This window comes from Lissotriton vulgaris, chromosome 3_1 (genome assembly GCF_964263255.1).
Source record: "Lissotriton vulgaris chromosome 3_1, aLisVul1.2, whole genome shotgun sequence".
NCBI classification, from domain to species: Eukaryota; Metazoa; Chordata; class Amphibia; order Caudata; family Salamandridae; genus Lissotriton; species Lissotriton vulgaris.
This window is the reverse complement of record NC_141689.1, coordinates 926,528,572-926,543,048: the sequence shown is the minus strand read 5'-3', so window position 1 is coordinate 926,543,048 and position 14,477 is coordinate 926,528,572. Positions and strand designations below refer to the sequence as shown.

At 41.5% G+C, this 14,477-nt stretch overlaps 1 protein-coding gene across 1 annotated transcript in view; it reads right to left on the bottom strand.

Moving 5' to 3' along the window:
* Positions 1 to 14,477, bottom strand: part of LOC147727226 (annexin A1-like) — a 158,847-nt gene that overhangs the window by 19,437 nt on the left and 124,933 nt on the right. Inside the window, exons 10-11 of the mRNA XM_086961275.1 lie at positions 11,360 to 11,455; positions 9,308 to 9,366 (exon numbers count right to left, since the gene is read on the bottom strand). Of these exons, the coding sequence (XP_086817401.1) occupies positions 9,308 to 9,366; positions 11,360 to 11,455 (155 nt within the window). The remainder of the gene's footprint in view (positions 1 to 9,307; positions 9,367 to 11,359; positions 11,456 to 14,477) is intronic.

The window sequence follows — 14,477 nt, the reverse complement described above, 5'->3', positions numbered from 1 at the left end:
TTGTACCACCCTGGGTGTGACAAAGCACAACATGCCTCCCAGGATGCCACTGCCGATTGGAAGGGCAGTTAAAACTGCTAGTTCGACTTTGTCATTTACATTTATGGCAAATCCCAAACCTCCCTTAATAATATATATGTTACATCTAAGGAAGACTTATCAATCACCAAGGCAGGAGGCTGTATTTAATTATATATTCTCATATGTCCCAACAGTAAGATCCCCAAATTGCCTGTGGAAAGGCTAGAAGACCATTGAAAAGTACAGAGTTGCAAGCTGAAATCTCAGTCCTGCACACTTCTGAATGGGACTGCTAAAGTTGCTACTTCCAGGTATCAAATTAATCAATGGCCTCAAATCCAACTTAATGCTCAAGTCATATTTTATGTCACTTTTTGAAACCCTGCGACTTTCATAAAGATGGCACTCTTTTACCTAGTTAATCCAATGGCTATTCACAGATGCTGGCCACCAGATAGTCTTCTACCCTCCTGGAGAGGAGTGTAAACAACTCTCAAGTACAGGAAGGGTAGAGGTCTGCCGCAGAGGGAGGTGTTACCTCCCCCTCACAGGAAGCCACACACTGTGTTGGGCCAAAAGGTGAGCTTCAAAAGACAAGCTGCTATTGATGGGAAAATGACACCAACACTCGAGAAGAGCTGCCCTTTGTTTAAGTAGATGGGAAACCAGTTGCCAAGCTGTTTTTTTCTGTGGGCTTGTAGCCCACAACTAGCCACACCTTAAGGTGGGCTACCAGAATCCTGTATCCTCAGTATAAGGAGCAATCCTTTGAAGTCTATGGCGGTCCTTGCATAAAAGGTGGAACTGTAATTGAGACTGCTTTGGTGACCACATAACAGTCCAAATAGTACATATTGGCCATTCTGACCTCTCTATCAGAATTGGTCCACCAATCAGGTGGGAGAAGTCAAAATAACCCTTTAAAACTTTCTGAATGTTTCACAAATTTACAGTTACCAATGGTTGTTTGTGCTATATAATGAAATGATATTGATGTTTATGTGCTTTTATGTCTGTTGTAAAAATCAGCTCAATAAAACTTTACTTGACTTGACTTGACTTATTTGTGCTTTGGTCTAAAAGGCTGAGATTTAAGTCTATATCTGCGGAACCCTCCGGTGCATTTTGCACATCTTGATGTCTAAAAATTCATAAAATATAATCTATTTTTATATATTAGTCACAGGTTTCTTTCGTGTTGTGCGAGTTTTTTATTCAGTTGTTTAGTGTGTCTAAATGCTTTACACTAGCTCTTTTGTTTAAGCCTTGCTGCTCCAAGCCACAGCTACACAAGGTTGTGAAAGAGGTTTTACATACAGCCTGACTAAGCCCACAATGGTTTTGTGAATGTATTGCATGCTGTGGTCGCACAACCACACAATACAATACATTACAATCCTACAGGTACCAACTATACACACACCTAGCATTTATAAACTATATGAGGCAAATTACCTGTCAGATCCCCATCATCCAACAACATTTGCCTGTTTTTTCGGCTCAGTACAGTTTTCTTGCAGCATGACCAGATCTATCCTATGCCGATCGAGGTCTCCAACACTCCTCTCATTTTTTACGGTGTGTTCAAACCTTTAACATTCCAAGATAGAATGGTGAGTGTTCTGTTAACATTCATAAACTGACTGGGATGGGTGAAGGGCATGCTGGGCTTTCACAAATGAGATGAGTTGGGTGTTGACATTCTTCTCCAGTATCTAGCTACCTTGACAGCAAGAGCTATACAGGGTTCTTAGTTCCCAGTTTGGGGATCTGCAGTAAGGGGGCCCCAGGACAATAGAACTGAAAGTCCCTGGTTGTTACAATTGGGAATGTTACCTTCTAACTATCCTAGGACCATTGGACCCGAATTTCTCACTGTAATGCTCATCCAGTAATTAATTTGTTAACAGTAATAAACCAAGGTGGAATCATTCTACTTATGTGATGATATTATTGGTACTTTACTAGGTGGTGAAAATAAGGATCATGCTGTACTGGAAACCCACAGGCATACTAATGTAACTCCATAACCCTGAACCACATCTCCAGCCCCCAACTATATATTAGGATCAGTCGCCATACATGCTATCTGCATGTTTTGATGAGACTCATTTGTTCTGGCTAGGTAGTTAAGGATAAGTATATGTGCACAATTCTGATGGTCAATTAACACTGCACATCTGTTCATTACTTGGGGGTATCATTTCATCACCGTCACTCCCTGTTGCTGGGATTGGTCGCAGGCTCCATTCTGTCTTTACCTTGTTCCTTGAGTTAGTAGAACATGGGCAGTCACTCAGACCAGTTAATTTCTGATGACCTCTCTAGCGTGAGTAAATGATGTCTGGGAAAATACTAATAGCTGATCCTTGATATTGCAGGGGAGATTGCGCCTTGGACAGTCACACAATTGCATCCAAGGCAATGATGGGCCCAAGTGGGCGTCAGGCAGTGACCTAGGGACCAGGGAGAGATGAGCTTTTTCCACCAAGAATGTCACATAGGCTAGAGTTGTCAAAACCAGGAGCAGGCGAGCAGGTAAGAGCGGTAGGGCGGGTGGGAGGGAGTCAATAGATGGTGAGTTAAAATTAAATTAAAAAAAATAAAACTACTTACCTTGTGTTTCTGACATTGCCGACTCAGCGATGTGGACAGAGCAAGGTAAGTGGTTTTCTTTTTTTTAAATTTCATTGTAACTTGTCTTCGTCTGTCGATCCCATCCCCACCCCGCCCCACCGCTCTTACCTGCACGTGCAACTCCTAGTCAAAACGTTCACTGAGGAACTTTGCAGGTCTCCACAGACAGCCAGTTATCACGGGAGACTGCAAGTGGTTCATGAGCCGCCACCACCCAATATGGCTCACCATTCTTCCACCGCTCCCAGGAGGGAGAGGAGCCCACAGTTCTCCGTCCAACACGCATTGTTATACCACAACTATAAAGTCTGTGACTTCATTTGATACCAAGATTTAGCCTGTTCATACAAATTACATCATACACAGTCTGGTCAACCTGGCAGGGCCTGTGTTATTCTCCTGCGAATCGATAATGTGGAGTAAGCAGAGAAATTGTTTAATTAATGCTCTGCGATTTTGAGTGCAGCCTGGCATTTCGGTCATGGAGCAGATGTCGCTCTGTCCAAACAGCACCCAAACAGGTCAGGGAGCAGCATGAGTGTACAAATGTGTTTCTTACAAAGACAGCACTCAGGCAAAAGTACGGGGAGTCAGCCTCCGCCTCCTGGGCAATCGATTCCCAAAATGTAGAACATTTGCAATGGACAAGGGATGTTTGAAATTCATGTAACTTACATAACCATGCAACCGTTTGTGACAATTACGTGAAATTATGAAAAAATATGTAAAGGCAGCATTTTTTATATATTGTAGTGTGAAATGTGTCTTCTCATCCGTTTTTAACACAATGACACCTTTAGCACACAAAGAAAAAAGAAAGAAAACCACAAGCGTCACAAACAGCAACTGCTTGCTTTGACCATATGCCTTTTCCCATGCCCTTGTGATAAATAATGACTGTGATCCTTAGGTAATTTTGGGACATGGCATAACATGATTTTCGGGAATTTTGCAGAACAAGCATATCGCAAAATTCCCAAAAATATGCCAGTTAAGCTGCCGTAGTTGAAAATGTCCCCCACCCTACACATGTAGGACCACCCTCCCATCAATATTGCACAGTTTAAATTGCAATATCTGAGTGTTCACCCATTCGTTGCTACTTATGAGCTGCTGTCAGTTGGACACAGAAGGCAGGCACATCCTTTGAGCTTGAAGGATTATATGGCTCTATTGGCACCTCACCCATGTACTCCATTTATTCAGCTCAACAATGCATAGTCTTCCATTTTGGCTGGCGCTGTATGCCAATCCCTCCACATAGGATAAATGAAGAAACACTCACCCTTTCTTGGGGGTTATTACAGTTTCGGGACAATGAAATTCCATCACCTTCTTGAGCTTCCATTTCAGTCCCACGTTCTCTTTTTGTCCACAGCGTGTACAACGATACCCACCGGCAACATGGCTATCCCAGTCCAGCCCTTAGTTCTCACTCACAGCTCACCCATCCTCCAGCACAAAGTGTACAGGATGTTCGATTGATAATTGTGGCAGGTCTTAACCCTGAGCAACAAGGAGAGGGGCGAGACTGCTCCAATTGTTGCATGCCCAATTGTAGGCTTCAGGATGATTGCTCCTCCCACATATCATCAAGGCCCTTGAGGATCAGACCACACACAGCTAAAGCCTACTGGTCAGTCAGCAATATTTTTCTCTGTGTTAATGACACAGAGTGTTAATGACATAAGGAGTTGTTGTGTCACTGAGTTTTGTCAGAGAAATGAGCGGACGATATCTGTTGGGAAATGGATTATTAGTAGGGAAAAGTAATGACTTACCACATTTGTGGAAGCCCAGAATGCCCATCACCGCTCCAAGTCAGGGTTCATAGCTTAGCACAGCACTGTATCCACCCTGCTAGGACTCACATGATGGCTCCTGAACTTCGTTGGCACCGCTGCACTGATTTTACTTGATCAGAGCATGGCTTTCAACACTATGTCTCATGACATTCTTGACAAAAGACTGGTACAAATGGGGCTCCAAAGCACTGTGCTTTCTTGGCTGACCTCTTTTCTGGTGGATCACACTTTTCAAGTCTTCTCAATGAATGCAGTCTCCAGCTCACACTCACCTCAGGAGTCCAACAGAGATCCGCCCTCAGCCCAATGTTCTTTATTATTTACGTCCACCCTTTGGTTGGCCAAGTGGAAAACTGTGACCTTGCCCTATTCTTTTACACAGACAACAGCCAGATTATTTTCTCCCTGGTGTCCAAGCAGGAAGTTATCTCGGAAGAGCTCAACTCCAGCTCGGCCTGGTCTCAACCTGGATGAACTCCAACTCTCTAAATTAAATGGAGACAAGACCGAGACTTTGAGGGCCCCAATACTGGCCTGCCACACTGGAAGCACTTTAAGAACCCACTAACAAGTTGAAGAACCTTCACTTCTGGCTGGATTCTACACTATCCATGAAGCCACAGGCAGCTAAGATAGCGTCTTCTTGCTTCACCATCAACAAATAGCTCACAAAGATCTTGTGGATACTTCCCTTCTCAGCTCAAAGTACTGTCATCCAAGCCATGATACTATTTCGGTTAGAATACGGCAACATCTTGTATTTAGGAGCAGAGAAGACCATGATCAGACACCTCCAAGTGGTCCAGAAATCAGCCGCCAGGCTCCTATTCTGGCTTCCCAAACATTCTTCTGTTTCTGGTCTCCTCCATGACCTTAACTGGTTCACAGTGGACAAGCGTTTTAATTTTGAGGCACTCTGTTTCATGTATAAAATCAACTCGTGCTCGATACCTCAGCTTTTTGCAAAAACTAGCCGTGCCCTACCACCCGCACTCTGCGCTCAAGCAACCAATCCCTCTTCATAGTTCCTAGAGTTAGTGGCACCCAGGTGGGTGGCCTCTCTTTCTCTTTTCTAGGCACCAAATTATGGAATGCTCTCCCTGAGTCTCTTAGATGCTGCACCTTGCTAGCCACTTCAGGCAAGGAGCTAAAAACATGGTTATTTTATTTCTCACTTCTAAGCTGTCGTATCTGTTCTCCAAGTGCTGGGAAACCCAGTGGGTAGCTACGCGCTATGCAATAACTCAGTAATAATGATAATAATAGCAGTAGTAGTGGTACCATGAAGAGAGGTCCAATTATTACTCAGGGAGGAATGAGGGCTTGAGTCTCAGAATTTAGCAACAAACAATATTCAATGACACCAACTCCTAGTCAGCGCTTTTTCTTTTAAAAAGGAAAAGTACTTAATTAAATGCAAACCTAAAAGTCCAAACAGTTTGACAGGTGTAAATACCATATGGGGACACCAGCTGACGGACCTCTCTAACTATAGGGGTCACACAACTAGGAAACTTCAAAGTCATCTAATCTAATAATACCCTGAATATACAGACTAAGAGCCCTAAACTGGAGGCATCCTTCTTGGTTAGCACACCAGCAGGTCCAAACAAATTAAAGTACAATACTGAGCCGAAAACATGCATGTGATATTCGCACAGGACACAGATTTATTGGGGGCAAATGCCAAATGCAACATGGGATCAGGAATTCACAACTGTGTCCCTGACCCCAAATGCAATACTACATAATCTGGAAGCACCACACAAAAAGTGGGTTCAATCTTGATATATCTGACATAAATGCACCACATTTGATGAGATTTAGTTATTGCTCCAGGTGGCGTGCTGAATCCACCATATGTGCAGTTGTAGGTTGTCCTGCCATCTTAGTTTTTAGTTGGTTTTCTTGAATGATTTAAAAGTGCTTTTCCCAGCCCTTCCTATTTCAGAAGCAATGGCAGAAAAAGCAGTGGTACCTGCCCACCTACCCAGCTCTTAGTAGTCACTTGTCATAGGGTCATCATGCAGTAGCATCCCATGGCTCCCAATGCAGACTAGATTCCTTGACTGCACTTCCCTGGCACCTAGGTCTCCTTACAACGTGTAACATGCCACTCTTAGAATACCACAATGGGCAATGCAAACAGTGACGGATGGAATATTCGAATTAGGCTCAGCCATTTATAATTACTCATCCCAGTCTATCATTTTGTACCCCAACATGCCACCTCAGATTAGACCCAACCATATGCAAATCAGCCATGATCCTGCTCCATTAGGAGCAGTCCAGCCCAAACTGCCAAGCCAGGTCTTCTCCGAACTGGCACACAAGCAATCCAAAATCGGGTTTGGCCTAACTGGTTCTATCCGTCCGGTTCAGCTTGGTTTCAGCGGCACAGTGAGCCCAGACCCACCCATTGCATTTAGGGTGTTACAGGGAAAGAAAAAAGAAAGCGATGGAGGTTATTAATCTCAGCCCCTGGCAATTATTAAAGGACGCAGCAGGACTAGGTCTACTTTATGACTTGCCTGCAGCTGCAAAGAACGCGTACCATGCAGATCACATAACTGTATTTTATGTGGATAGCTCAACGCACTACCTTTTTGTCACAAAAATACATTGGTTTCTTGCAGTTCATATGTTACATTCCTAATATAGCACAATGACCTATGAACTATTATCAAATAGCTGCAAGTAAACTGCATTGTATAGATTAGAACATTATGTATTTTCTTCAGTCTTTTGTTATCCTATTGTTGCTAAAAATGGTTAGTTTGGGTAGAAATACATTAATGGTAATGAAAACCCCAACCACTGTGCTACTTTTTAATTCCTGAGTTTGTCCTTCTCCAGACCAAATGCTTAAAACAAACTGCCTAGTAGTATGGATGACGCGATTCCTACACCTTAAAATCCTCATTGTTTTCTGTAACATTTCCTATAGACTTATTTAAACACATATGACTCATTGTCTCTGTATAATGTGTGCGTGATGTAAAGTGATCTTACACCCTACACTGGTATGAGTAGCTCTGTAAAAGAAATGAAATGCATGTGGGAGATGATGGGTACTGTTGGAGGGTGGTAGTGAGGGAATCCATGGAGAAGGAGGTCATGGGGGTTCAAAAAATAATTGTTGCACCGGGCGCCACCAGCGATAACCACACTGAAGTTTGGCTGTTTAGCCTTCGAGGTAGGCTTCCAGTGTATTTGCTTTGGAGACAAGCACCTGAGTGATGACTTAGCAGAAAGCTTGTGAGTGTCGTATCTCAGTGAGGAGGGATTTTGGGTTGTGGAATTCTGAGACAATTCTTTATAGTTCCTTTGAAGGCCTTCTGCACTGGAATTCTCTGTGAAACAGTGGAGAATTTTTTCCATTTTGAAGTGATGCACAATTTGGATATCCTGTTGTGACAGTGGAGGCACATTGGGCCAGATGTACGACGCACCAATTTGCAAGTCGCAAATTGCGTCGCATTTGTGGCCTGTAAATTGGGATGCACAACAGTGCCTGAGACACTGTTTGCGATTCCTAATGGGGTTGCAAATCGCATGCCTCATGCATATTAATGAGGGTGTCGCAATTTAAGACCCAATTGGGAATGTCTGGCACTTCCAGATATGGTGGCCTGCTGGGGTTAGCAGACCACCATGTCTGGGGCTGTTTTAAATAAAGCATTTTTTGTTTTTAAATGTAGCCCGATTTCCTTAAAGGAAAACGGGATGCATTTAAAAAATAAAAATGAAACTTTTCAGTTTAATTTTTTAAGGGCAGGCAGTGGTCCCTGGGACCACTGACCGCCCTTAACAAATATTTTGAGAGCCACTCATAAAGGGGAAGGGGTCCCCTGGGGATCCCTTCCAATTTTCAAGTGGTTTACCACCCTTCTTTGAAGGGTGGTTATCTGCGACTGTTTTGCGACTGCAGTTGTTGTTGCAAAACAGTAATACATAGCTTCAGGAGTCGCTATTAGGAAGGGATGCCCTTGGAACACCCCTTCCTAATAGCAAGTCACTAATCCAAATATGAGAGTCGCAAACTGATTTGCGACTCGCAAAATAGGGTTAGTACATGGGCCACACGTTTTTTGCCGTTGCAAATGGGTCTAAAACACAGTTGCGCCCGTAAAAAACTTTAGTACATCTGGCCCATTGTTTCATTTATGTCATTGGATCTTCTCCTTTAGCACTGTACTGCAGCTCGTTGTATTTTTACTTTCTATCTATTTTTTTATACCCAAAAGGTCTTTGCTGTGCTTAGGCAAGTAGGTGACTGTTCTAATATTTGTCTGTCAAAGCCTTTACTAAGCAACCTGTAGAATCCTATGACGCTGAGATTCACGACGCTTACTCATTTGATGATCTTGTGGTGGCATCAATTAAAGTGTCTATTAAAGTTCCATTGCATGTCAGTGGTCTTCCTATCAGTGAAAATGAGCAATAGAATTTAGGCGAGGCATATACCATACAAGAATAGATTTGGTGTGCAACTGTGAGTGACTGCTCCTGCTGGCACAAGCTAACATCCGTGGGCACAATGTTTTAGAAGATCATGATAATTCACACCTTCTCACACGTCAGCATATGCTTTCGCATTCTGGCACAAATTCCACAAATTAAGATATTTAACATTCCACATGTTCCCAAGGGTAAAATAAAAACGATGGCAATCCGAGTTGGGCAAAAACATGTTGGTCTTTTATATCATACTCCAAAAAACAAGTGCAACAGCTAAACTTGCATTGAGTTCTGAGACAGGGCACCATTAGGATAGGTGTGGCAGCGCAATCCTAAAGCAAACAATGACAAACATAAAAACCTTAAGAAAAGCAGTACAGTACCTTCATTGCGGTGAATAGTTCTTCAGCAAAATACATTGGTTTGCTGACTGCACATTGCACTGTAAGGGGAACCGAGAAATGTATTTAATGTTCATATCGGAAAGGATTAAAATGTGTTTTGTGCCTGCAAATGTGAAATTCCAACCACAAACTATGATGTCAGGTTCATCATTGCTGAACCACACATGGCCCTTCATAGTGCTTAGAACAATAAATTCGTAGAATGCAGGGGGCATACTCGTTCAGCTCAGCAGAATGTAAGTGCATCTGTTGTGTACATCTGACTAGCTTGAGTCTCAAGGACTTAGAACACTTGCCCTAGAAAGATGACTGTTTGTTTTTTTGTATCTAAATTCTGCATAGGTTGCTGACATTTGTCAATGTTATTTAATTGTTATATTCTATCAGAAATTATATACCAGCAGACACACTGCGTTTCCCTGTTTGTCTTCGCCTCTCTTTCCCCAGTAAGTTCTGCTACGCATTCAACTATCTTCCAAGAATACCATTTCACAGGTGCTCCCGCCATTGAAATATACAGTCTTCACTTCCCCTCATCATCTTTCATTCTATTTTTTGTGCCCATTGGACTGTGTAGTTATTCACATAATGACATAATCCGTGTTTATGTCTAGTAATCTCAAATATGACCCCCTAGCGAAAGAAGTGTCCCTCACAAAGTGTGTAGCTTCTACATACAGCTTTGGAGGGCTTAGCATCACATGCATTCCTTGCCAATGACTGGAATGTTGCAGTGATCTTCAGCTTGCTCCACAACAACTCTTGAAACCATCCATCATTTGGGACTCATCTCTGTGCATGGCCAGTAACAAACGCTTTCCTATGCTTTCTATTTCATCTTTAGCACTACTCAAACCACTTAAACAGAGGCGGCCCTGAGCACTGGAAGAAGACTCCAGTAGAACATACCTTCAACCACAAGTGCGGCTTAATCTTGCATTTCATCAGTACCTCATCAGTACCTTACTCTTATATGTTTTCTAGATGTGTCATGGCATTATAAACTTTAATGTGTGTACTCTCCGCTATTACAGCTGTCTACCCCTTCTCCTTTACATTTAATCCATTCTTGCTTCCTTTAGTAAATTCCCCATATTATAAGTTAGTCCATAAGGATCTACCCACTTGTTCTGCCTATCCCTACTTTCAAACTTAAAATAACTACAACTCAGGAATGTTCTTCCTCTTAGTCTACATTCCACGCTCACTCTGTGCCCAATTCACCGCAATTCTACTCCCCACTCATACACCCAGGTCATGCATTTCTATATTAAGAGAACTTAGAAAATGCCCACACCCTATAGATTCCAAACACTACACATGATGAAACAGAGAAAGAGGATCAAAGGGGAGAAGTGAAAGAGCAGTATAATGATTAAAGGGCATTTCCTATTCTCTGAGATTAGAAGGGGGACAGTTGTACCTTTTAGGGAAGTAGGGTGGTGTCAACGACCAACTTTAAATGATTATGCCAAACCCAGCTATTAAAGCCATCTCCTTCTATAGAAGTATTCCACCCATCAAGGAGTACAACCTGCGGTGCCTGCATCCCTCTACTTGACCACACGACCACCTGCAGTTATCCAAAAGTAATTGCATGTATCTGTCATAAAGACTTTCCAATTTTCATCACTAATCAGATTCGAATACCTTTAAGGTGACAGAATAATGCAGGCTTATGTACTGAACAGTAATGTTGAAGTGTAGTATGATCAAAGTTAGATTCGTGGGTATAACATCAGTGATTTTACACCATACAGTGCCTCCTTAAACCTTGGTATTTTGGAAGAGCTATAAAGATGTAGAGCCACATGAATGAAAAGTGCTACGGTGGCCCTAGGTTTTGCTGAATTGGTATGTCACTGGCACCCCGTGCTGTAATTACAGCACTTGCTACTGTAGAACCACTACAGTGGTGGGGCAGAAGGTTGACAATAATGAAGGCTGGAGGGCTGTTTAATGAATAAAGTTTTCATACACAGAGTACAGTGCTAGATTTGCAAAATAATTATCTAGAACAAAGGTACGTACCAACGGCAGACAAGCACTTTTCAATGTCGCCTTTAAGCTCCAGGTCCAGGACCTTATTCATGTCATGTTTGCTGTAGGTCGCATATTTCTGAAACGCTAAATAGAAGGTGCATTATCAGATAACAGAAGGTAATATATTTCCTCAGATATTTCTTCTTCGAAAGAACTATATTTTAGGTTGTTCTAGCAAAGACATTGTAATTGCTTTAAACAGAAACATAAAAAATCCTTTATAGATGTCACACGGGACAAGCCTTAGCTGTATCACCTGCCTCATGTTTCCAAGCACACTATAAAAATAAATGCATGGAATCATATTTTCTCAAACATACATACATACATATTTTCACAAACCTGCTTACATACACACATAAATACAAACGTAAATACATACTTTTTTGTAATTACTCTTTACCCATTGAAAAATTCAAGAGTCATTAAATTTTTTTGTTAATGATGTTCGCATGTCAGAATATCATGTACCAAAATATCATCTAACATAAATAATGTGTCCTAAATGTCTTTTACAATAATATGATCCCTCTGGGTGTATATTTCATATTTTGAACTCCAATGAAGTGATATTTTTGTAAACGAGATTTGGGAAATAGTACAACTACACAATTCTGGTATTTTACAGAAAAAGATACCATCTATTGCCTATATCTTGACAAAGGATTGCAACCACAATTGTCAACTCAAACCATTAAAACATATAATTGTGACTCACAATTTTAAATGGTGATGCTGCTTTATGCCTCTCATGCCCACTCTTATTCGGGGTTCACAATGCATTGCAGAATCACTTTTAAAAACTAAAAAGACTAGCATAGTGTGTTTGGGGCATTGAAAGCACAATTTTGTAGTATTAAAACCTGTGATTTTGGGAATCACCAGCCTTGTAACCGAAAAACAGCGCTGTACACCAAGCCCATAATTCAGAGAGTCCATGGGATTTGAATATATATTGTGTACGCCCAACCTCCATTTAGGAGCCGCAGAGAAAATGCACAGCGGGAGGTCTTTTCAGGTGAGGAGTAGGTCATCTGGCCATCATTTCAGGACCACAATAGGGCAAAGTGGTGCTGTCAGCATGCACTCGCGGCTCAAGTACTAAGAAATTTTGCTCAACACCAGGAAGATGGGCATCCAAATGGAATGCAGGCAACACAACCTGTGTATCAGCCAGTGGCTCATAACCCACAAAAGGGGTGTGTTCCACAGAGGGCTACACAGTGTGTGACAAAAAATGAGGATGCGAAGACACTACTTTGTTGATCAAATGTTGATATAGGAAATTCAAAGGAAAGCAGAAAACTAAGAATGGGAGCTATATAAAGCACAGGTGTAATATGCTGAGTGGGAGGCACAATCAAATATCATGACAAAATAAAACCACGTATGAAATACTAACTGAGATTATTACTCGGCTTTATTAAAGCATGTGCTATTGATGCACAAAGATTTTATATGCTCCAAGCTGATTACAATGTGTCTATGGGGATCGTGGTCTCAGTGTTAAAGAAAGGGATATAAAAGGGAGGAGTGATATAACAACACTGATAAACATGGATAACATGTTGCCAAACATTTGCCGAATATTTGGATCATCAGAAAAATTAGAAGCCTAAAATTCGTGAAGTGGCAGGATATTCGACAAAAATAAATCCCAATAATAATTTTTAACTTTCAGAAGACTCCGGTGGGGAGTATTGGGAGTTCAAATACTCCTGTGGGGAGTATTGGGAGTTCAAATATTCCTAAACCGCCCAACGGCTCAAAACAGTTATATATCTAGGGGAAAATAATATTTCTAGAGAAGTGCAGTGACAGTCATACCACTTTTGACAAATCACAGCCATATTGGTAGATCGTTGATAGATATTTTATTTCCAAAATATTCTTTTTTTTCGAAGCCCACACATTTCTGAGAGTTTATGGATGCAATGGTCTTGCACTCCAGCACAGTGGTGCCAAATCTTAATTAACATGTAATTAAAGTTCTTAATAGAAATCTGGGTGTGCACCATGCACTCTCCACGACTAGATGCAATGGTTAAAAGTTAAATTTGAGTAACATTTCTTGAGACGTAAAGCAAGTAACAAAACATATTTTATTATACGTAGTGCAGCGATGGATATAAAAATAGAGTCTCATAAAACATATTCTCCATAAGTTAAGATCAGACAGAAGATGATTATATGCGTTGATAACTAGGGACTCATACAGTCCCAAATAATTTTATTCTTGTTGTATGGATATGTATGTTTATTTATATAAACTGATAGAAAATAAGATCCCTTTGATATATATATATAGTCCCAGCATGCCTGCAGCCTGACACTGGAGCCAGCCCACCTTGGGGCAGGTACTGAATATCAAACGCGGGACTTCCAAAGATGCTGCTGTCTTCAAGCACTGTGGTCCGTGAAAAAGAGGCAGGAATCTCGAAACGCGTAGGACCTGAAATGAACCTTGTGGAAGTAGGATGCCGATTTTCATAATTGAATAAAGGACGCTCTTGAAAGTAATGGTGTCCTGAGTTGTTCCTCGTGTGCCCTTCCAAGCAACATGGCAAACCTGGAAACAATATATATATATATATATATATATATATATATATATATATATATATATATATATATATATATATATATATATATATATATCCTACTGGCGGATAGTAGATAGTTATAGTTAGGAGGGGGCTGAGAAAAAAGGGGGTCCCAAAACGTGTTTTCCCCATGTTATTTTCCATAGGACGATTAGACACGGCTACAGCCCGAATGGCTGAACGGAATTACAAGAAATTTGGCAAAATGGTAGAGTCTGATTCGCAGATCATGCTTAAATGGTGTAAATCCCTCCAGTAGTTCCTGAGAAAATCGAAAGGAAAAAAAATATATATCTATAAGCGCCCACGGAACGCGTACCGTGCGCGTACAATACGCGCACTTTCTCGTGCAAGAGCTGCATGCTGATTGGCTGCCACTGTCTGTCAACACTCCAAAACAGAAATTGTTGGCAGCCATCTTGTGCCTCGGTAGACTGAGGCACAAGAAAGCAGAAAAACAAACGTTTAGAACTTAAAAAGGGGGCATGGTGGAAGCACCCTGA